The sequence below is a fragment of the Protopterus annectens genome, chromosome 2.part0 (assembly GCF_019279795.1).
Source record: "Protopterus annectens isolate FY-2018-M chromosome 2.part0, PAN1.0, whole genome shotgun sequence".
Taxonomy (NCBI): domain Eukaryota; kingdom Metazoa; phylum Chordata; order Ceratodontiformes; family Protopteridae; genus Protopterus; species Protopterus annectens.
In genome coordinates this window covers 322,508,190-322,533,470 of record NC_056728.1, presented here as the reverse complement: position 1 = coordinate 322,533,470, position 25,281 = coordinate 322,508,190, and the positions used below count along the sequence as shown (strand labels likewise).

General features: G+C 41.8%; 1 protein-coding gene across 1 annotated transcript in view; it reads left to right on the top strand.

Moving 5' to 3' along the window:
* Window positions 1-25,281, top strand: part of FBN2 (fibrillin 2) — a 2,449,070-nt gene that overhangs the window by 1,266,612 nt on the left and 1,157,177 nt on the right. Inside the window, exons 17-18 of the mRNA XM_044060803.1 lie at window positions 4,698-4,751; window positions 6,521-6,646. Of these exons, the coding sequence (XP_043916738.1) occupies window positions 4,698-4,751; window positions 6,521-6,646 (180 nt within the window). The remainder of the gene's footprint in view (window positions 1-4,697; window positions 4,752-6,520; window positions 6,647-25,281) is intronic.

Below are 25,281 nucleotides of genomic sequence, written 5' to 3'. Positions count from 1 at the left end.
ATAACTGGCCTTATAAGGGAAGAATACAGGGATGTTATGATCTTCTTGTCTCTGGATGAGATACTCTTACTTATGAGGTGGGCCATGTAGAAAGCTTTCCGTACAATAGAAGCAACGTGGTGGTCAAAAGTCAGGTTGCTATGAAATTGGGTGCCCAAATCTCTCACGACTGATTGCTTGCTTAAGACATTGTTATTAATGTATTAATGTGTGGGGACATCACTTTCAACAAAGGGAGAAGATGATGCATTTTTTGGCATTCAGCTTGAGGCCATGTTTCTGGCACCAGTCATTTGTTGGGGTGAGACTCTCTTGGAGGATGTACACATCACTTGGGGAATTAATGACCACACCCAGCTTGTAGTCATCTGCAAACTTGGTCAGCCATAGCCCAATGGTTTTGGCCTGCACCTCACAGAAGTATATTCCGAATACAGAGGCCCCAAGATCAATCCTTGGGGAATGCCTCTCATTATGGGTCTACTGCTTGAGGTAGTTTCCCCTATTTTGATTAGGTGGGTTCTATCAGCGAGCCAGTTTGCTACCCATCTGGTAACATGTGAATTGATGTCTAGTTGAGAGTGTTTATCTATTATACCCAAGTGGGAACAGTGTCAAAGGCTTTGACCACATCAAGGTAGGTGGTGTTCACTGTCTTCCCCTCATCCATGGCTTTGGTGACTGTCTCAAAGAAGTCGATCAGATTTAACAAGTATGACCTCCCCTTGACAAAGCCAAACTGTGTGGGGTCAAGTGTTTGGAGGTTGCCAATGTCCCTGTTAATGAGGTCCATGATAATCCATTCCATGGCCTTACAGATCAGGCTAATTAGGCCGATGGGTCTATAATTTCCTGGATAGGTGGACACTCCACCTTTGTGTAAAGGGATGACAGTGGCTTTCCTCCACTCAAGTGAGACAAAGGTACTCAGGCTTTGGTTGACTAGTGTCCTAATGGTGCTGCAAGTTCATGCTTGAGTTAATGTAGGATGCAGCCTGGGATGTTATTGGGTCCCATGGAGCTGTAGTTTTTGCCTTTGAGAGGGCAGTGATGACCTGTTCCCTAGAGATAAGGGGGGGGGGGGCAGGTACTGGGGATGTCCTGATTTTCTGATGGGGGCAGAGGGGTGAACTTTTTGCTAAATCTGTCAGCCAGTAGGTTGGCTATATCTACAAAATTTGTGTATGTGCTGTTCTTGACCACCAGTTCTAAACAGATCTGGGTGCATCCTCTGAAATTGCAGGCATATGTGAAGAAGGCCGTATGATTGTCTCTAGTAGATGTGGCCAATATGGACTTGAAGTTTGCTTTAGAGGATTTCACTAGTGCTCTTATTTGCTTGTTCAGGCTAAGGAGATATTGCTTCCAATTGGGCACCTGCTCCTTCTTGGTCCTGGACAGCAATTTTTTTCCTTTTGTTATATAATTTATTTATTGCAGATGTCCACCAGACAGGTTTACTCTTCCTCGTGGAGGATGATTTTGTCCTGCCAGGTATTCCTGATTCCATGCAGCTATACAAATGCTTGTATTGTACTTTGGTGTAGATTTGGACGTTGGTGCCAGTTCCTAGAGAGGGGGAGGGGGCTGTGAAGCTGTTTATACCATCCCTCAGGAGGTTGTAATCAACTTTGGAGAATTTTTTTGTTTGATCCTAGCTAAAGGGGGGGGGGGGTGTCGAGGGAGATGGTGACTTCGAAAGTGACCGCTTTATGATTGGATCTTACCAGGGAGGATGATATTGTAGGGGTGCTGCATTGGTTACTCATGTTGGGTAATACCAAGTCCAAGATTTTATCACTTCTTGCGGTGGTATTGACTAGCTGTTCCAAGACATTTGCATTGATAAAATTGAGGAATTTCTGGGCATTTGTGTTCTTGCATGAGTAGTTTTTCCAATCTATGGTAGGGTAGTTAAAGTCATCCAGGATCGGGGTAAAGGGTTGAATCTTGATAGATTCAAAGCGGTCCAGATAGGTGGAGTGGACATCTTGAGTCAAATTTGGGGGCTAGTTATGATGTGAATAGGGGTCTTGTCAATGGTTAACTATACCTGGAGTGTCTCCTGTGCGTCATACTGTTTGACCAGCCTGGAGGTGTGTGTGTGTTGTTAATATATACTGAAATTCCACTTCCTTTGGCTTTGCTGTCCAGTTTGCGGTCTGAATGTATAATAGGATGAGTAATGAGGTAAGACTGTGACTGCACAAATGTCAGCATCTTCCAGGGTTGAGAATGCTTACAATGACTGCAGTTTCATGTTTAGACTTCTAGCGTTTAGCAGCATGACCTTTAATTTGTCTTTTGTTGAAATTTTTATGTTGATAGTATCGACCTCATGATTTTTTCCTAAAAAAGGCATTATAAGGGAGGCAAGGGCCTTTGCCAGAAGCCTGAAGCCCAAGTGAGACTAATGTAGGCTATCTCTAGCAAAGCATCATGGCCTGTTGATCATATCTTCCCAGACTGTCAGATACTGGATCCCCCTGGAATGACACCACAAACTAAGCCAATTGTTAAAGTCAATAATTTTCTGTTTGTATCGAGGCATCATTCTGGGTGATGGTAGAATGTTGCTTAAGGCTAGGGACATACCTGCCTGGGACACATATTCAGTGTACTCAGTCATGTTTCTCTTCATATAGTCCAGGTAGGTATGTCTCAAGTTGTTCATACCAGCATGGACTATGACACAGTCATAACAGTACCTGTTGTTGAGAGGCTCGAGTGCATGTGTGATTTGATAGATTCTGGCACCTGACAAACAACTAACCGTGACTTTCTCCTTATCCAGCCTGGTGAGAGGCACATCTTTGTGCCTCACAATGGAGTCTCCTATGACTAATATGTCAGGTTTATGTTTAGGCCTTAGTGGTTGTGAGACACAGGTGTGTGGACTATGTGTGGTATGTGGAGTGGAGTTTGTGTGTGTTTTTGCCTCTGAGGTCTCCTTTGTTTGAGTTTGTTTTTGTTGAGAACCTCCACATATGTGGGTGTGTGTTGTGTAGTTGTGGGTGGTGTTTGAGGTATAGTGATTGTGTTGACAGCCTTCTCACTGTTGGATATACTGCCTTGAGAGGGAGAGAGCATAGACTCTAAGTTCTTAATGTAACTGCATCTCTCACAAATTGTGTTCCTAGGTGGTAGTAGTGGATGGTACAGGAGTGTGATGCTGATAGTATAGTAACTAGCAGGCTAAGGTCTTGAAGGGGATAAATTTATTTGTTAATGTATGTTGTATTTTTTATTTATTTTTACTTAAGTTTGTGTTGAGAGAAATGCCAGTGCAGGTCTGGTCTGCACAGGGGACCATTTCAACTAGCTATCATTCTGGCTTTTATATCTATATTCTTTTTGTTTAACCAAGTTCTACTGAAGACATGAAGTCTTTGGTAATTTGTTTTCATCATCAGACTACAGTGAGCTTCTGATTTCTGGTATTGGACTTACTCAAGACTTAATTATATCCTGTCACCCCTTCCTTATACCTCTCAACAATGTTGAAATGTGCGTAATGTTCCTGACTTTTCCTTATACTTTTTCCCTGTCCCTCATAACATTTTTGATGTTCTGGTAAATCATAGAGGATTACAATCAGTAAGTAATGTTCAGAAATTGCAGCTTCATAGTTATTTTTCAGAAAATGGAAGCCACGGTGGTGCAGCGTTAGCATTGTCGCCTCACTGCAAGAGGTTCTCCCATTCGATTCTCGTCTAGAGCACCTTCTGTGTGGAGTCTGCATGTCCTTCCTGCGGTTGAGTGGCATTCGAAAGACATGCGTGAATGGCCGTGCCTTCGTTGAAGGTTGGGCATCAGGCTGGCACCTCAGCACCATAAAAATGTACTGCCAATCATTAGCAGACCAGAGTTCCGCTGTGGCCACCCCTAACTGAGAAAAGCCAGAAGAAGAAGTTATTTTTCAGAAAATGCATGCTAATAAAATAACTATTGGTTTATTTTCATTGAAAGTGAATTAACGTAACATTTGTCATGCGATTATTTTGCTTCCAGAATTCTGAAGTAAAGAAGTTGAGAAGTATAAACCCCCCCCGTCCCAGGTTTAAGGGACATGTTTCACCTGTCTTGTTTTTATTTTCATAGTATCCTTACTTCATATACAACTAATGCTCCCTGTTCTTTTATGTGAAAGCCTACCATATTTTCTGTCTTAATAGAAGATGGTAAAAGTATTAGCAGGACGTTGTTTATTTTGACATTGTAAAATTGTCTGCAGTAGCAGCGAAATTAAGAGGCCTCACCTGCTGATGGATTTCCCACTTGATGAACTGTGGAAGTGACAGTACCTTTTAAAACAAGGTTGCACAGTGTTTCTGAAGGGAGCACACTGATAGGGGAGATGATATGTAATGCGACTGAAGTGTAACATGACTAGGTAGGAGGGGCAGTGTTTTGTGCAGTCAGGATAAGGTGTTACCCCCTACTGACAGTACCAGTGCTTGTATACCCAATGTTCTACCTGTAAAACCAATGTCAGTGAGGTTGTGATTCGGATGAGGACAGTAAGAAAACGTGTTGTGTAAAACGAGATTGGTAGTATGACACTGTATTTCCTGAAATCTTTTAATGGTCACTGATATAGAAGCTTCCTGTCTGAAAAGTGTACTGTAACGAAAAGTTTTAATAAGAATAAAATAAACAAAGTAAATGAGTTTCTCATTTTTGTTTTTGTTTTTTAGCTGAATTTCAGGCTATCTGCTCGGGTGGAACTGGTATTTCAATAGATGGAAAAGGTACCTAATTTATTTTTTCTCACTTCCACAACAATTATGTTTAACTCAGTTCTACACTATTTTTATATTGCTAAAAAAGCATTAAGGCAGTGAAAGAATTGCTACACTTATACGTCATATTTATTAAATGAAACATATTCTAGAATTACTATGCACATTTTACAGAAATGTCATTACTGATTGATACCTGGAGTTGCAGAATTACGTAGTAAAATTAATGTTTCTAGACAACCTCAGGTGAGTAAAAACAGTATTATTTTTGTAAATGAGCTATGGATTAACAGCACTAAAGACTCTGGGACTTTGTCACATTGTGTAGTAACATTATCCCATGCTGACACTGAAATATTTAGTTTTCTCATGCATTTGTTACCACTAGTAATGATATTGTACAGGGAAAATACCCTCTTGTGTGAGGTGTTGAATTACAGTTGCCCAGTGACCAGCTGAATGAACTCACAAACTGGAATGTTGAACTTAATAAATAAGTTTATGGATGACTACACCTTAATTAAGTAATTAATAAATTATTTAATGTTTAAGTTATAATAAGGAAACTGCTTGTCTTGTTGACTGCCTTGAAACCGTCCATTGTTTATGTCCCTTGGAATGCGTGTCTTAATGAGCACTTTTAAAAGCATTGACTCAGCAGCATTCAGCCTGATGCGTAGGACTTTGTTTCCCTTTCGCTATTTCAATATCGATGCATATGGTAAGACAGCTTGGTGATACCAAATAAAAATATGGCTGAGCTTTGAGTAAGTCACATAAACTCTACCCATGCTAATTGTCATAAACAAAGAAAAAATTCTATTTGGGTACAGCTCCCCTCACTAAGGTTCATAATAAAACAGAGTCACTCAAAAAACAGTCTGCAGAAGACAGTGTATTCTTCTAGTGTTCTCTCTGTCTGTCTCTGCCTGTTTGTCTGGCTGTATGGCTATTTCCCTGTCTGTTATAGCATCCCAAACAAATAAACACTTGAACTTTCATGACAGATTACAAGAGTGTTATTTTTCTCTTGTACACCATATTCCTAAATTACCCTATGGAATCTTAGTCATAAATAGAAATAATGAAACAATTTTGTTTTTCAGCCTGCCCCCAAGTACTGATGTGATACTCCCACACATGTCCTTTATTTGTCCAAAGTGAATACCTTTACTTGAGATTTGCTAAGTCAGCATTTGCTTCTTTCTTTATGCCTTCATCAACTAAAGTCACACATGAAATATTTCAGATTCAGGCACCGTCTGTTGAAACTGAAATCCCTTTAATATGATTGCATCTCATGGAGCAACCAATTCTGTGCACATTTTCCAGTCTTACTGTGGCACATTCTCCCACAGAAGAAAATAATATTAAATAGCGTATAAACACAACCCATGACATAAGCAGTGAAGCAGAAAACTTAACATTCCTAGTTTTGGGTAAAGTGCAGAAACAACTTTGTAATTACGAAAAAAAAATTCTCTTATGTAATGAGTTGCAAAACTACTCCTCCTTCTCAGTATAAACTGTAAACTGGAGGAGCTCCGTTTGAAATCATTTATATTCTTTAACTTGATTCTTTTAAGACTTAAGTCCTGCCTATAGACATGATTCATCCTACTCTGATAGTCCATGGTAAATTGCTTAGTCTTTTATTCCTCCTAATAGAGTGCGTCTGCATTACCTATAATGAATGTGCCTGAACTGGTTATGCTGTTGCATGAGTTATAAAACAAAACTAAGAATTCATTTTCCTTTTACTTCCATATCTAAAACAGATATTGACGAGTGTGCATTAGATCCTGAGATTTGCCAACATGGAATGTGTGAAAATCTGCTCGGTAGCTATCGCTGTAACTGTGTTACTGGCTATCAGACTGATATTTCTGGAAAGAACTGCATTGGTAAGAACATCTCCATTTTGTTTGCTTAATTTGATATTTGTTGTCTGTTATGAAGGTTTAGGTAATATTTAAGGGAATTGTTAATTTGCATATAGAGAGTACAACTAATGTATTACCAGCAACCAGTGGAAACTTGTTTTTCATTTCAAGAGCATTTTATTTATATTGAATCACCCATCGAAAATGAAAAGCTAAAATAACTGCTGTATTAAGCCTTGTAAACTCAGAACAGATCTCAAAATAAATGATTGTCTTACAGTTTGCAGCCTTTTCTAGGTAATAAACTCTGAGACAAATGTGATTATAATCAGAGAGTACAAAGAGAAAGGCTGTCTCTGTGGCTCGTGAGGGGATATACCCTCTCAAGAAATAATGAATTTTACTTTCTTAATTTCTATGTTTATTTTTGATAGTTATGTTTTTTTTTCTTGTACAGTTAGTGTGTAAATTGCTTGAATTTTAAGTTATGTAGCTCATACAATTTGTCTTCATTTGGGATGTTTTCATTAGGAGGATCAGCTTTCAGGGTTTATAATTTCCTTTGCCAAATGGCTTCATAGCATGGGGGGGTGAAGCACTGACAGGGAACCAGACAGCTTAGGCTGTAGCAATACAGGAGCCATTGTGGAAGGGTGGGAATGAGCAGCAGGCATCAATGTGTCATTCCTGAGTGAATGGAGGTAGGTTCTTCCACTGGTGAAGTTGATGACATGTCCTGGAAAGGAAAGCACAAAGTGATGGACTTCATCTATCTGCCAAGCAGCGTGATTCATAGGTATTTACTAGACTTGTAGTTCAGGAGACCATTAAAGAGCCTAGCACGAATTCTCAAATGGTCCTAAGCACTGTCGGGTGAAGTGACTTGCTCAAGGTCACACAGTAGGCAACTGAGGGCTGAAGGAATCACACTCTCTACCATAGGAACTACAGCTCACAGCCTTAACCCTCTGCACCAAATGTCAGAGAATAAATTGTTGTAAACAGCTGATGCATAAAAAGAACCTCTTATGTGATCTTGCACCAAGATGGTTGATAACTCATGTTGGGCTGCTGTAGGATAAAACAGGGATGTTTCTTGCCTGAAGAGGTACAAATAGACCAATCAGGAAACTTCAAGGCTGATGAAATAAAAAGAGAATCAGCAGAAACTAATTTACACAGTAAATTTCTGAGCAGGAGTATATCACACATCATTGACTATATTATTAATCATTTAATTTTTTATGTTGCCTTGATGGGAACATTACATCAAATCTCTTTTTTCATAGTAGAACCAAAACACTGCATGATGCAGGGCAAGATTAAGAAATATGGTATACACTGCACATGCCCAGTGCAAGTAATATGGTATGCACTGCCTGCACAGGTCCAGCGGAACTTATATGGTATGCACTTCACAGGTCCAGTGGAACCAATATGGTATGCACTGCACAGATCCAGTGGAACCAATATGATATGCACTGCACAGCTCCAGTGCAAGTAATATGGTAATACTGCCTCCACAGGTCCAGTGGAACTGATATGGTATGCAATGCGCAGGTCCAGTGGAACCAATATGGTATGCACTGCACAGGTCTGGTGGAACCAATATGACATGCACAGCACAAGTCCAGTGCAAGTAATAGGACCAAACAGATAAAACAGGTAGCAAGGATATCATAGGATACATAAATGCATCCAGTGACAAGGAAATCAGTGTGGCATTTTATCACAGATGTCCTCATAATGCTGTCCTATTGGTATTTTGCACAGCAATAGAAGGACAGACTTTACAACACATCTCACAAAACATTACCAGTGTAGATATATTAAAGATGGTGTTGGGCTTCAGTACTTTGTGTTCAGTAAAATCAGTGGGATATCCACACTTAATTGGGTTCCATATCACCTGCGCATTAAACATGCTCTTAGATTGGTACTTTGCAAACCTATCTGAATCCAGTCCACAGGCAGCACCACAGTGTAATATTTAAATGAGGTACATTATCCTACACATACATAAGAAATTGCTGATAATAACATGCATTTATAAAAACTACATCCAAAAGCAATTCAGGTAACTCTTTTTCATGCAAAAATTGCTTCATCAGAAAAAAGATGACTCTTTTTTTTTTTTTTTTTTCTTTTTTCACTCTGGTCCTTCCAGCAGTGTTTTCATGTGAAACTTGGTTATATAGAGCAAGTCAAAAATGTTGAATTTACCTGGTTGCATAGGGAAAGACCATCCATCAATACTGGCAGTCGCTGCCTGGCAGTGACCCGACTTTTGTTAGCAGATGAATTTCTAAAGGACAGGGCGAGATACCACAGATGATTTGAGTGACTGATCCCCAGCTCACCCCTCATGACTGATCCCCAGCCCACCCCTCATGACTGATGCCCAGCTTGCCCCTCATGACTGAGCCCAGCTCACCCCTCGTGACTGATCCCCAGCTTGCCCCTCATGACTGACCCCCAGCTTGCCACTCGTGACTGATCCCAGCTCACCCCTCGGGCTTGCCCCTCATGACTTACCCCCAGCTCATCCCTTGTGACTGATCCTCAGCTCTCACTCATGACTGACCCCAGCTCTCCCTTTGTGACTGATCCCCAGCTCTTCTCTCATGATTGAACCCCAGCTCTTCCCTTGTGACTGATCCCTAGCTCACCCCTTGTGACTGCTCCCCATCACTCACTCATGATTGATCCCCAGCTTGCCCCTCATGACTGACCCCCAGCTCACCCCTCATGACTGATCCCCAGCTCAGCCCTTCTGACTCATACCCAGCTCTCACTCATGACTGACCCCAGCTCTCCCCTCATGACTGATCCCCAGCTCTACTCTCATGACCAAACTCCATCTCTTCCTTCGTGACTGACCCCTAGCTCACCCCTTATGACTGACCCCCAGCTCACCCCTTGTGACTGACCCCAATCTCTCCCCTTGTGACTGACCCCCAGCTCTCCCCTTGTGACTGATCCCCAGCTCTCCTGTCTCAGAGACTGTGGGCAGATTTCTGCACTACTTCACATGCCATCACTGAAAGTCAGAGACCTTACAATGAGTGCTCATGAGTTGAGTGTAGAAAAATATTTACAGTGATTTACATTCTCATAATTCCTGTAGAAACAAAGAAGTCCACACTTGTATTGTGGTGGTCCTGAGTTTTGCCACCTAATTTTCAACATTAATGCAACTACGTTATTGGATAACTACCATCCACTTTGCCTCACTGTTTCTTAAATGTGTGTGTGTGTGTGCGCGCGCGTGTGTGTGTGTGTGTGTGTGTGTGTGTGTGTGTGTGTGTGTGTGTGTGTGTGTGTGTGTGTGTGTGTGTGTGTGTCAGGAGAATGAATTGCTGGGTGGATAGCCACTGGGCACTTTATCTGTTTTGATCCTCCTTACATTACTACACAACAATCACTGTTCTTTATTTGCTTAAATTATTTCTTCCACTATTGTACCAGAATCATAAGATGTTGTAATACTTCCTCTGTCATGCATCTCACATGTCAAGATAAACAAGCATTTGCATCAAAGTTTACAATGCTGCCTCCATTTCTGATCCTGTTTTCTGACGTACCACTCACATATTATGGCTGCTGATGCAAGAAATCATTCTGAGTGAATATTAAATCGGATCCATGGTCAATTATAAAATTCTGATACACCAAAACTAAGTTCTTCAAAATAAAAAGAAAACAGATTTTGCTGAATGCATAACAAATTTAGTTTTTCTGGGGTTCCCCAAATGTTGCGGTCTGTGCCCCCAACACTCCCTACATATTTATTCAACCTCCAAGATCACACTGCCTTGAAATAAGTTAAAACAGAAGACCACTTGAGTACAGCCTCAGAGTTAAAATGAAGACATTCTGAAAGTAAAAGTACATTGGCCAGTTCAGAACAATCCATCATTTCCTACAAGTTGTTTACCACCATGCCTAGCAACCAAATGGGGCACAGAAACAAGAGCCATCCAGATGTTCCATCCTTCAGGCAGCCATGGGGTTTCTTTGTGGCCTTGCCAGCATAACAGCAGTGTGTTTGTTATAGCCTTAACCTCACATTCCGCTGGCTGATATGAGAACCCACATCACCAGAGAGGCATCCAATGCCCTCTCCCAAATGTTTTTGCTCCCATACACATGCCTGTCAGGGCAGACATGACTAGCTTAGGGTCACCAAGCTCCATGCCTTCCCGGCCCTTGACCACTGGTGTTGTGCCAGCCTATATTTGATTGGGAGCAATTGGCTGGCCAAGAGCCACAATCTCCCTCCTGTCAGGATAAAAAGCCACAAAAAAATATAAAAAACTATAAACTCCACTGCAACTAAAGGTCTTCCAACAAAGAACACAACGCAAAAGTAAGAAGGAATGCCCAGCACAGCTATAATGACAAGTGTTATTTATTAAATACCAAAGTGATTCTGTGCATAAGCACTCCTTCAGACGAAATTCAGACAAGTCAAGGAACAACTTAAATACAATTTAAAAATGAAAACATCCAAAATTCACAATAAAAATTTGCATGCTTTTAAATAAGGTCCTAGTGATGTGTTTTCATTCAAACCATAATTCCTATCTGCTTGCAAAGTTAGAATCTACATAAGTTCATTAGCCCCAGTTTTATTAAGGAGGTCTCCACCTCTAATATTTTTAGTAGTTAACTGAATCACTTTGAAGAGAAAGTTATGGTCAGAATGCAGATTAATATACTTATACAAACATCCGTACTAACTTTCCACTTGATGTCTCCACCATGCTCCAACACCCTTTCTCTCAAACTATGAGTCATCATCCCTGCATAAAAACTTGTTTGGGAGTCAGGGGATAACTGCTTCCAATAGTGGATAAATTAAGTATCTGGTGTCCTATTTATGAGTGAAGGCAATAGATGTCAGCAGACAGTGGGTGGTTACAGCAACAGCAGCAATCCTGCAGATGTTATACTGCATTGTGGTGTTAAAGTGAGAGGTGAGTCAAAGGATGACATGCCCACATTAACAGTCAATATATATATATATATATATATATATATATATATATATATATATATATATAAAATGAAGTTCTTTTGATGGGCTTATACCCCTATTTTGTACAAATGCTTTGAACACTGAATGTTTGTGCTTATTCATAACCTTGACAGTAATTTAATTTACCTAAACTTGAATGGGTTTGTTAAGGGTAAATCAACATTCTAACCTGGTTGAGTTCTATGAAAAGGTATCAATAACTTTAGATTTTTGGCTTGCATACTCGTATCATATACTTAGACATTGCTAATGCATTTGATTCATTATCACCCACAGTGATAATTTTTGCATTTACAAACTCAAATATTAATCCTTGCATCATATGCTGTATTAAGAACTGGCTGACTGATTGAACACAATCTGTTGTTATTCAAGGACAACATTCTAGTTATCTACTATTCAATGTTGGAGTTCCCCAGGGATCTGTACTTGGCTCTGACTGTTTAACGCGGACACTGTTTCCTTACCAAAGAGCAAATCGTGTTGGGTAAATAAATATGATGATGACCTCAGAATTAGCTTTATAATTACAAACAAACATGATTTAGAAAATGTAACTTAGTAAAGGAAAAAAGTAACTTGGACTAATACTTCATATTTGAGCTTTAGTACTGATAAAATCTACATTATGCATTTAAAAAAACTATTTCCAACTGAAAATGTGTATGAACAGTAAATGTTTAAAGAAAGATGCCTCTTTTAAAGACATCAGGTAGTTATTAAAAGTAACTTTACTTTTGGTAAACAAGTTGATAATTTATGCATTCAGACTGATAATGTATGTACTCAAGCTATTTGAAAACTTGGTATAATGATGAAAATGTTTAGTGTAAGAAATCTAGATTGTTTATCACAATTATATAAAGTTTATGTTACACTAATATTATGGTACAGCAATTGCAGGGATAGCTGAAATTTATAGAAAGTATACAAAGAATATTTACAAAAAAATCATTATGGTTTACTGATCTTAGCTACTCTGATAGCTTTTCAATGTGCATTATAGATATTTACGTGGTAAACTAATTTTGGCATATAACATCTATCAGACTCAACTATTACAAGTTACTTTACATACAGAGAGAGATGCTGGGTCAATCTGTTTTTCCTAACAGTAGTTATAAGCTTTGTACAAAAAAAAAGTAGAACTGTGAAGTGGCAGAAATATATGGCAATTATATTACCCTTTATGATAAGGAAACCAGAAGATCTAAATAGTTTTAAGGCTAAATTAGATTGTTGGTTTGCTGATAAGGTTTACAGCCTCGACTGGTGGAGATACTTTGACGTGTTGATCCCTAAGGACCTAAAACACTGAATTCTCAAAGTTATGAAACCTATAAAACATAAGCATATTGCAAATTGGGATGTGTTTAATATACTTTTATAGAAAAAAATTCAAGCATTGTAAATATTTTCCTTGTGTTTGAGTAACGTATTTAACAATTCTTTTAAAAAACATGTAATATCTTGTAGGTATGCATTCTTATTGGTGTTGGGGACCTGAAATCATTCAGTGTCTGTGATAAATATTAAGTCACATGGTATGCACACAAAGTTTATGGGCATATGGAGCCTTCACTGCTTATTACCACTAATGCACTAAATAGCTGCTAAGGGACACTGTCCTCTAGTGAAAAGTGTACGCCACCAGTGAGAATGATGGTAAATACATTGGTGCAATCTTCCTTAATCCCTTCAAAGCCTTTGATGCTATTTGTATTCTAAGCAGCAGGAAATCCTCAGTTCTGTTAATTTCAACCTCAGTACCAACTGAATCTCATTCTTGCCAGTCAGGTACAGGATATAAGGTAAAATGGAAAGATTTCTCCTTTGCTTCCCGTCAACTTCTACATGTATCTAGTATCATTGCAAGGACCACTTGTCTTCAGCACCTTTGTGAGCGACATGAAAAAGTATTATGGAAGCACTAAGGTAATACAGTATGCTGATGATGTCATGGAAGCACTAAGGTAATACAGTATGCTGATGATGTCATGGAAGCACTAAGGTAATACAGTATGCTGATGATGTCATGGAAGCACTAAGGTAATACAGTATGCTATTGATGTCATGGAAGCACTAAGGTAATACAGTATGCTGATGATGTCAGCATTTTTCCTCCTGAACATTCGCTGGAGACTATCAGCATGAAGCAGCAAACATGCTGTATTTCTTTGTAGAACTGGCTCAGCTCATTTGCTTTGCATCTAAATGTTGCTAATATAAGCTCAGAGTTACTTGCACTTAAACCAAGCACCTAATGCCATAACAACCTACTGCATACTTACCACAATTTTTATTGATCATAACCTTAGTTTAGTATTACTACTTCATATTAGTCATCAGCAGTGTGGTTTCATGCCAGGAAAGAGCACTACAGATGCGATGTTTGCTCTGAGAGTGTTGATGAAGAAGTACAGACAAGGTCAGAAGGAGTTACATAGTGTATTTGTGGACTTAGAGAAAGTTGGGAGTGGCAGGAAAGTATGTAAGAGTGGTTCAGGATATGTACAAGGGTAGTATGACAGCGGTGAGGTCTGCAATGGGAATGAAGGATGCATTTAAGGTGGAGGTGGGATTACATCAAGGATCAGCTCTGAGCCTTTTCTTATTTGCAATGGTGATGGACAGGATAACAGACAAGATCAGACAGGAGTCCCCGTGGACTATGATGTTTGCAGATGACATTATGATCTGTAGTGAGAGTAGGGAGCAGGTTGAGGAGATCCTGGAGAGGTAGAGATATGCTCTAGAGAGGAGAGGAATGAAGGTCAGCAGGACTAAGACAGAATATATATATGTGTGAATGAGAGGGAGGATAGAGGAATGTTGAGGATGCAGGGAGTAGAGTTGGCGAAGGCGGATGAGTTTAAATACTTGGGATCAACGGTTCAGAGTAATGGCGAGTGTGGAAGAGAGGTGAAGGAGAGAGTACAGGTAGGATGGAATGGGTGGAGAAGAGTGTCAGGAGTGATTTGTGACAGACAAGTACCAGTAAGAGTGAAAGGGAAGGTCTACAAGAGAGTAGTGAGATAAGCTATGTTATATGGGTTGGAGATAGTGGCATTGACAAAAAGGCAGGAGTCAGAGCTGGATGTGGCAGAGTTAAAGATGTTATGATTTGCACTGGCTGTGACGAGGGTTGACAGGATTAGGAATAAGTATATTAGAGGGTCAGCCCAGGTTCAACTGTTTGGAGACAAAGCCAGAGAGGTGAGATTACGTTGGTTTGGACATGTGCTGAGGAGGGATGCTCAGTATATTGGGAAAATGATACTAAGGATGAAGCCGCCAGTTAACAGGAAAAGAGGAAGGCCTAAGTTAAGGTTTATGGATGTGGTGAGAGAAGACAGCAGGTGATTGGTGTGATAAAGAAAGATGCAGAGGACAGGAAGAAATGGAAACAGATGATCCGCTGTGGCGACCCCTAATGGGAACAGCCGAAAGAAAAAGAAGAATAAGACTTCATATTCAACCCTCATCAAAGAAATAATACTTAGAAAGCTGTTTGTCTGTTTCACTGACAACCAATTTAAATCCAATCTGCATTTAGGAATTGTTATTAATAATACTGACCCAAAGCTTCCCAGTCTTTATACCATCAAGACTTTCTTAACTGGTAGTGCCAGTGTGGACACATCAAACCCACTTTTCCTATTTTTCTATTATTTCATCAACTGAGCAGCTCACCAGATTGTCTGCTGTCCTGCAAAACAAAGAAGAGCAATTGTATAATAAAATATTTCAATTTACTGATGTTATGTTGTCCCATCTCACTTTCAGTCTTGCTATTTGGGTTTGGAGCTGAAACCTCGGCTCCGACTCGGCCTATGCTAAAGCTCAAGAACTTCTACTGGCTCGTGGCTGAATACCTGTCCCATAGTGCTTAGCAGCTATTCCAAGATCTCATTTGCCGCTTGAAGCTTCAGGATTGTCTTCACTGGCTCAGGCTTGGAAAATTTAATATTTTATATATTTTATAACTTTTTCTGTCTAATTGCTAGTTGTTTTTACTTATTAGTGCTATAGTAACAGTCTTGTGCTATTTTTAGCCTTTTTCAAAACCTTGTATGATTATTTTGCGGCTATCCATTCTTTGGGCCTTGTTTTCTCCATAAGAATCCTTTTTAAATTAGAGGATTCTTGCCCTTTTCTTCTTTATAAGCCTTTTAGGAGTACTCTGTTTAAGTTAGAGGCATCTCCTCAGGTGGAGGAGATAGTTGTTTAACTTGAAGACTTCTCCTCCCCTTTTCTTCTCTTTTAAAAAAAATATAGTACTTTATTTTAGAAACTTGTTTCTTTGCTGTTTTCTCTTTTATAACAGTTATAGTTTGTTGTTCTAACTTTTATTGAGAAATGTTTTCCTTATAGCTAATATGTCTAAGGAACCAGCTAAGGAACACAAGTCAGGATTCAAAACGTGTGATTCCTGCACTCAGAAGATGTTCATTACTGACGGACACACTAGTTCTGTGTACTGTCTGGGTCCACTCCATATTCAAGACTCCGGCTCCATTTGTCATAGTTTTAGTGCCAGGATCTTGCAGGAGAGGAAGAATAAGCTTATACTGAGGGGTTTATTAAAAGTGGATGAAGGAAATCAGACTAAAAAATCATATAAGACTCCAAAGTCTGCTTCATCGGCTCCAGTGTCTGAGCCAACAAGCAGCACCAGGCATGATGCATTTTCAGCTCTGAGAGTTATCGGAGCTGAAAAACATGGTTCTCCCTTGGCTCCATCTGTCTCATCGGAGCCGTTGCAGAGCCGAAAGAGGAGCCAGTCACCATCGTTGGAGCCTGTTCACTCGGTGCCAGTTTCTCCTTTATTACAGTCGGTGGCAGGTAGCCACAAGTCTTCCAGTCATTCCTCTAGATCCTCCAGGTTATCGGATGAAGACATGGAGCAGGTAGTGAAGAACTTGCTTCGGACCTAGGCCCTAGCTTAAATTCTTTCAAGCCCAGCCCATCGGTACCATCTGCTATACCTATTCCTCCTCCAACTCGGATGAGTTTGGAGCCAGAGAGTATGGAAGTCCTTGCGCTGGATCCACCGGAGCCAGTAATCACTACTGATTTCTCAGATCCAATGTCTGCTCCGGTTTCTTTGATGCTTTCATACATCAAGGGACCTGGGGGCTGACACTCCCTGGTCATCTCCAGGAGGGAGAGTCGGGTCGGACCCTTGTCGGAGCTGGTTCTCTCACTCGGCACCTTGGCTCAAGTTAGTTCGGCTCCCACATCTGCCTTGGAGCCACCCTCCTCAGTGCCGAAGAGATCTCCCAGTTTCTCGGGGCCAGAGTCTCTCTTGGCCCAGGACTGCAGTGCCTTCGAGGTGATGCAGAGTGTGCTCTCCACTGAGTCTACTCCACCTTCGGCTGCAGTCTCTCTTCCCCCTAAGGGACTGGTGTCTACCTCTTCATTACCTCTCCATCAACCACAGAGTAGAGAATCAGTGCTCCAGGAAGCCACAATGGGTGGATCCTCCTCTTCCGATACCTCTGTGGAACATCCCCCTCACAAGAGATAGCGTAAGAGGAAACACATAAACTTGCCTGAGTCTGTCACTTCTGATACCAACTTAGAAGATTCAGAAGGGTCCCCAACTTTCCCCACTCAGGATGTTTCTTTTTCAGACATCCTGGACATCTTTAAACAGAGGGGTTGCTGGAAGTCCCTTTCCCCTTCTGAAGATGACTCAGTATACCTGGAGGCATTTCGTTCTCGCCCCTCCACCTCTTGGGTGTCTCCACCTTTTGACCTTCTCCTGGACTTGATGAGCCGGAAGGTGTGGGACTCTCCGGAATCAGTGGACTCCATTCCATGGAGGCCTAATAAGTTCATTATGACCCCGGAAGATAGGCAGTACTTAACTAAAGGGGTTCCTGTAGATGCAATGGTGGTGGCAGCAGCCACAAAAAAGGAGTTAGCTGAAACCTCTGTATCTGTTCATCCACCAAACAAGGATTCTCATACGATGGATAGATACGGGAAGTGTATGTTCTCCTCAGTTGTCTTTACTTTATGGTCGCTGAATTATTTGTCGCATTTCACGCGACTTCAGAGGGATCTCCTAAAAGAAACAGGAGATACCCTGTAAGGTGCTACAACCCAGGACTTATAGGTTCATATGTTCATAGGTTCATACTAGGCTATCTGCCCTAGGGCATTTATAAGCCTAGCCAGAATGTGTTTGGCTTTTGCCACCCATTTTAAATTAATTTTGCTATGCCCTTTTTTGAGGTTAGTATACTGTGCCTCTGTCTAACAGTGACACAGAAGTGATACCCGGGGTAAACCTACGATCTCCCATCCACTCATCAAGATTCCTCTTGAAGAGAGTCAATGAGGGACTCTGCCTAACCTGGACTGGGATTTTATTCCAGAGTGAAGGGAGCCTCTGGGTTATGAATCTGTCCCTCCAGCATGTCCTATTTATTTCAGTGCTGAGGTTCAAGTCTCTCGAGTGCTTAGCTCGATGGGATTTGGATTTTCTGAGGTGCAGCATGTCCATTAATTCTGAGTTGGACATGGCTTTATACGTCAGGCACAGATCGCCTCTGAGCAGGCGGTATGCCACTGAGTAGAGCTGGAGTTTCTTTAACCGGGCAGCATAGGCAGGATCTGCCCTTAACAAAGCCGAACTGGGTAGGATCCAGTGTCTGTAGGTCCCCAATATCTTTATTTATGAGGTCCATGATGATCCTTTCCATAGCTTTGCAGACCAAGCTAGTCAGGCATATGGGGCGATAGTTTCCAGGATCCGTTGAGGCACCACCTTTGTGGAGAGGGACCACTGTTGCTGTACACAACTCTTTGGGTACATATCCTGTAGTAAGGCTGAGATTGAACAGTAGTTTTATGTTTGGGTTTAGCTCTTCTTGGAGTTCATGCAGGACGCAGCCCGGGACACCGTCTGGTCCCATTGATGCTGTGTTTTTTGCTTTGGAGAGGGCGGCTCTTACCTGAGCAACTGAGATGTCAGGGGGGAAGCACTCTGCTGGGATAGATATTTGCCCTTTTGGTGGGGAGGTGGGGGGGGGGTTTGCACTGAACCTGTCGGCTAGGATGTTGGCAATGTCTGTGGGTTCGGTGTACTTTTTGTCATTTTGGACTAATTCTGAGCATATCTGGGAATTCCCACCCAGGTTCCTAACATAACTAAAGAAAGCCTTGTGATTATCCGTAGTGTCCTGTGCAATTTTTCTCTTGAAGCTGGCCTTAGACGATTTTATGAGTGCCCATAGTTTTTTGCTAATACTGATCAGAGATGCCTTCCCTTTTTGGGATTTTGCTCTATCATGTAGTAGCTTCCTCCTTCTATTCAATAGTTTGTTTATGGCTGGGGTCCACCAGGCAGGACATCTGCCATTGGAGGATTGGGTCTTGGTTTTATTTGGGATTGCATGATCCATGCATTCCTGAAGGTGTTCATAGAATGCGTTTATAAAGGATTCTGCGGTCTGGGCCATATTTTCCACAGGCCCGGGGGCTTTGAAGGATTCCACCTCGGTTTTGAGGAGTGTGAAATTTGCTTTAGAGAAGTTTTTCACTGTGGTTTTCTGGGCAGGGGGTGGGGTCGGGATGTGAATATCCAGTGAGATTAGTTTATGGTCTGATCTTACCAGTGAGGGATACACTTCTGGTCTGGAGCATAGAGTCCCCATGTTGGTGATGATCAGGTCCAGTATGTTTTCCCCTCTTATGGGAGTGGTAACAAGTTGTTCCATAGCATTTGAGTTTATACATTCTAGGAACCTTTGGGCTAGGGTGTTGGAGCTAGAGTAATGCTCCCAGTCTATGTTTGGGTAGTTGAAGTCACCCAATATAATGGTGTTTGGAGAGACCTTCATATTTTCCAATGTTCTCAGGAAGGCCGAGTGGGGTTCCTGGGTTTGGGAGGGTGGTCTGTAGCAGGCTATAAACTGGAAGGCAGTTTTACCCACTGTTAGTTGCACATGGATAGTCTCTGATGCTTCGTGCTGTGCCACCAACCTGGAGGTGTGGGTATCTTTGACGAATATTGATACTCCCCCTCCTTTTGTGGTTCGGTCCAAGTTTTGGGGCCGAAAAGCATGGTATGAGGTATAACCTGGTAGTGCTGGGGTGCTCTCGGGAGCCTTGAACCAGGTTTCTGTTACTGCACAGATATCGATGTTCTCCATGCTAAGGAGAGTTTCGAGTGCATGCATCTTGAGGTTTAGACTTCTGGCGTTGAGTAGCATTACTCTTAGTTTCTTATCCCTTGTGATACTTATGGAGGTGGGTTTGTCTTTTGACACTTGCCTAAATAAGACACTATGGGGGTAGCAAGATCCTTTGCCAATATCCGAAAGCCCAGGGGTGACAGGTGCTAGCCGTCCCTAGCGAAGCATCGTGGCTTGTCGAGCATGTCATCCCAGGCTGACAGGCATTGGATCCCTCTTGAATGACAGCAATACTTAAGCCAATTGTTGAAATTGATCATCTTGTCTTCATATTGTGGCATCATTCTTGATGAGGGTAAGATGCTACTCAAGGTCAGGGTCATACCGGCCTGGGCTACATGCTCACAGAGCTCCTCTATGTCTCTTTTCATGTAGTCCAGAGAGGTACGTCTCAGGTCATTCACACCAGCATGGACAATGACTGAGTCATATTTGTACTTGCCTTGGAGTGACCTGAGTGCTTGTGTTATGTGGCGGATCCTAGCGCCTGACAGGCAGCTCACCGTGACCTTCTCCTTGTTCAGCCTGGTGAGCGGGACGTCAGTGTGCCTGATGATAGAGTCACCTATTACAAGTGTATCAGGTGTGTTGTTTAGCCTTAAGGGCTGTGACTGTTCGGCACACTGGCTTTGTGAGCTATGTGTTGCATGTGTTTTGTTTTGGGGTAGCGGTTGCTTGGGTGTCTTCTTTGGAGGTCTCTGCTGCTTAGGCAGATTTTTATTTAGAGCCTCCGAGTATGTTTTGTGTGTTTATGTGTTTGGTTTGCTGTTGTGGTAGGTCTATGTGAGACTGGAATCATAGTGAGTGTGGCTTCCTTCTCCTCCTGACTGGTTATGCCAGTACTGAGTTGAGAGAGCTTAGCCTCCAGTTTGGCTATATGATTGCATCTCTCACGTGTTGGAATTTGATAGGAGGAGGAGAGGGTTGTCTGTGTACATGAGGCAGTTGTAACATTGCCTCAAGATTCCCAGATTCACCAGCTGGACCGGAGAGGAGATTGACAACTGACCTTTGGACATGCTAGAATAGTATTGGGAATTCCTTTATAATTGAAAAAAAAGGGCCAATGGGGAACAAGGTACTCAAGGGGAGTTTGTGAGGGTGTAGTGCTTTTAATTTTTTAGTGCTGACTTATATAATTGCTTTAGTGAGCAAGTGCCAGGTAACTTAAATGCAATGTGTTACAGGTAACATAAATGCAAAAATGACAAACAGTAACTTTCTTTCAAGTGAAACAAGGAAATAAGTACAGTAAGCAATGCAGATATCACTAGGGATCCACAGAAGTGCTGAAAAGCCGCGTTTTAGGTGGAATTAGCATTTCAGGGAAATAACAAGCAAACAAACAACAAGCATACAAACAAAGCTAGATTCAGCAGGCCTGGATCTAGTCTATGCTACAGCAAACAAGGTGTACCAATTTCAGTAAGAAACAGTTCAAATATGCAGGCACTATAAGCCTTTAACCAGAAATTCCCAGCTCAGAAGGGCAGAGTCCAGCCTCTGCTCCCACAAGAGTGCAGATCACGAACCTTCTTAATGTAAAATAACTGGCCTGAAGCCCAAGTGCTTAAACCAGAACTAATACACTTTTAGAATAACAGACACTGAGCCCTCAATCAGCAGTTCCCAACTTAGAAGGATGTAAGCTACCTGTCCTGCCACCACAGTGCAGGCCACAAACCTTCCTAATGTAAAACAACTGGTCTGAAGCCCAAGTGCTTAATCCAAAAGACTTAGAATGATAGCTACACTTTAATCAAGTTACTACCAAGCAGTAATAAATACAATTGAATACTTTAAAGAATGCCTGGATTAGTGCTCAGGTTATACAAACAAAGCTAGATTCAGCAGGCCTGGATCTAGTCTATGCTACAGCAAACAAGGTGTACCAATTTCAGTAAGAAGCAGTTCAAATATGCAGGCACTATAAGCCTTTAACCAGAAATTCCCAGCTCAGAAGGGCAGAGTCTAGCCTCTCCTCCCACAAGAGTGCAGACCACGAACCCTCTTAATGTAAAATAACTGGCCTGAAGCCCAAGTGCTTAAACCAGAATTAATATACTTTTAGAATAACAGACACTGAGCCCTCAATCAGCAGTTCCCAACTTAGAAGGATGTAAGCTACCTGTTCTGCCACTACAGTGCAGACCACAAACCTTCTTAATGTAAAACAACTGGTCTGAAGCCCAAGTGCTTAAACTAAAAGGCTTAGAATGAGTTACACCAAGCAGTAATAAATATAATTGAGTACTTTTAAGATGACGCAAAAGCAAAATAAAGTAGGAAGAAACACAAATACAGTAAAAGCAGATAACATTTTTTTTTCACAACTGAACTTCTTAGGTAACAGAAGGTTGAAACCTGAGACAGCTTTTAAGAAAGAAATCTCAAAAGAACCAATGAGGTGCTTAGTCTAAGCTGTAGTCCAGGTGACCTCAGTCATCCAATGACCTCAAACAATTCTCTCTCACTGAAATGCCTGATGGCTTTGGCTAAATCAAGATGTCCCTGAATATGTGCTCAGACACACAGCCTCCACAAACACTAGGCCCAAATACAAGCCTGAATATGGAAATGCTACAAATATCCCCACTACTTAGAACAAACTGCAGAAATGTTTCTCACAGCTGAAAAGCAGCAGTGAGCCTTTAAATGAAAGTTTTAAACAGCTAAAGGAGCCTCTAGAAAAAAGAGTTTAACTGCAACAAGTTATCAGAAACAAACAACCCAACAGATGCTTAATAAAAGTGGACAATTTCCAGTTAATACCTCACGCACAGTGAAACTAGCTAGAAAAATACACAGTACACAAAGTGATATAAATAACAAAGAAATAAAGAACAAAATAAACAAAAAACAGGATACTTAATATTATATATTATAGCTCCGAGTTTCCTCAGTGTCCTTCCTTCGATTAGCTCAGTGTGAAATGATCTGATAAGGATAACTCCCAGCTTGCAACCTTAACCTCCATATCTAACTCCTCCATGCGGCTCATATCTTATGCAGCTGATGGAGCAAGCAGGGCAGCTGGCACAGGAATAGCTCTTCATAGACATTCCTGGATGCGCCTTTGTGAGTTTGCAGAACTCTTCCATTCTTCCTTTATTGACACTCCCTTTGATGGCTCGTCGTTGTTCGGGCCTAAAGTAAAAGAAACTCTCACCAGGAGCCAACAAGATGGTAATACTCTGTCTGCCATTGGAGTCCATTTTTCCACCCCTACCAGACCTTATCCTAAAAGTCAGAAGGGCGGAAAAATGTGGGTCTGTAAGTCCAAAGGAGCCTTATCTGACACCCATGGTGATCCTTCTCCTAGGGGCAGAGGGGGAAACAATGGAAGATGCCATCCATGCAGCAGTGGGGGTCCACAAAACCAGGGCAACAGAGATACTTTCTCTGGTAGACCCTTCCAGCGCTCCAGAAAGGATACCCATCTGTCCACCTCTGGAGGCAGTCGGGGGGAGGATATCGTTGTACCCAGAAGCCTGGCTGAATCTGACACAAGACAAGTGGGTACAGTCCATTATATCCAGAGGGTACTACATTCCCTTCCAATGTACACCTCGACCACCAAAGTCTATCCCAGACATTCCACCCGGTCAAAGGGATCAAGCAACACTAGAAATACAAAAGTTACTAGAAAAAAGAGTCATCCAAGAAGTCCACGCAGACCAACTAGGATCTGGGATTTACTCAAGGTTCATTTTGGTTTCAAAAAAGACATGGGATTAGAGACCCATATTGGATCTCAGAAGACTAAACAAGTCAGTGAGAAAATCAAAGTTCCCGATGGTAACACTACAGTCTATACTCCCGTTCCTGGGAAAAGACAATTGGATGTGCTCATTAGATCTTCAGGATGCGTACTACCACATTAAGATGGATAGACAGTCAAGAAGTTTTCTACACTTTCAGCTGGGAGCCAGTCATTACCAATTCAGAGCTCTGCCCTTTGGACTCACCACAGCCCCCAGGGTGTTTACCAAGTGTGTGGCAGTAGTCACGGCTCAATCTGAGACGCCAAGGATTCCAGGTGTTTCCATACTTAGACGACTGGCTCCTAACTGCCACCACCAAGCAACTACTGATCAAAACAAGAGACTACACCATTCATCTTTTCTCAGAACTAGGCATTACTGTAAATACCTTGTTGCCATTACAGCATATTACACTAATTGGTGCAGATTTAAATACAAACAACATGTTGGCAAAGCTATCTCAAGAAAGGATACAGGCACTATGCAGTCAAGTGATTATTTTACTCAACAACAACAGAGTACAGGCAAGATTTGTGCTGAAAGTCCTAGGCTCTATGGCAGTGACGATAACACTACTTCCCATGGCACAACTTCACATGAGAATACTGCAGTGGCTGCTCTTCACCCAATGGTCCATGCAGGAGTTACCCATGTCTCACGAAATTTTCATAACTCCTTCCTACAAGAAGGACTTACTGTGGTGGGTTCATTCCACTCAGGGAACAATGGGAAAACCATTTGTACTTCCTCAACCTACCACTACAGTAACCACGGATGCATCCCAGATGGGGGGGGGCATTATCTGGGACAGATGGTCCAAGGAGTTTGGAAAGATCACGAGTACCATTTGCATATCAATGTCCTCGAGATGCGGGCCATGCTTCTGGCATTGCAAGTACTTCAGGACTCTCTTCCCACAGGGACTATTGCAATTCAGAGAGACAATATGTCGGTGGTTTGGTGCATCAATAAGCAGGGGGAACCATATCCTACCCTCTATGTCGAGAGGCCCAGAGAGTATGGCAATGGGCGATAACTTCTTAACACTTTCTGACAGCAATGCATATCCCAGGGAAACCCAACATTATAGCAGACAGGTTAAGCAGAACGATTCTCATGCCTCACGAGTGGTCCCTCAATCACGAAGCTGCGAATCAAATTTTTCACAAATGGGGCCAGCCTTGCTGTGACCTTTTTGCCACCCCCTTCAATTCCAAATGCAGCAACTACTTTGCCCTAATTTCTCCTCTGGGAGAGTCACCAAGGGATGCAGTGGTTCACGATTGGCCCCTGGGTCTTCTTTTATGCCTTTCCCCTGTTTCCCTTGATTCCAAAGGTCATACAGAAAGCAAAGTTGTTGAGTCGCAGGTTAATTCGCATTGCACCATACTGGCCTGATCAGATTTGGTTCCCCTTCCTTTGGCCCTACCTTCAGGAGGACCCATGGATCCTGGATCTTCTGACTCATCAGTCAGGAATGCTCCATCCTGCTCTCCACACCCTCAAACTGACAGCTTGGCTGTTCCACTTCCACTCTTAGCCAGGCTTCTGGAATTGTCCCCTGCAGTTCTTCACATTCTAGTCTCTTCGCACAAGCAGACGACTAGGAATTTCTATGCAAGCAAATGTAAGAGGTTCTCTTGT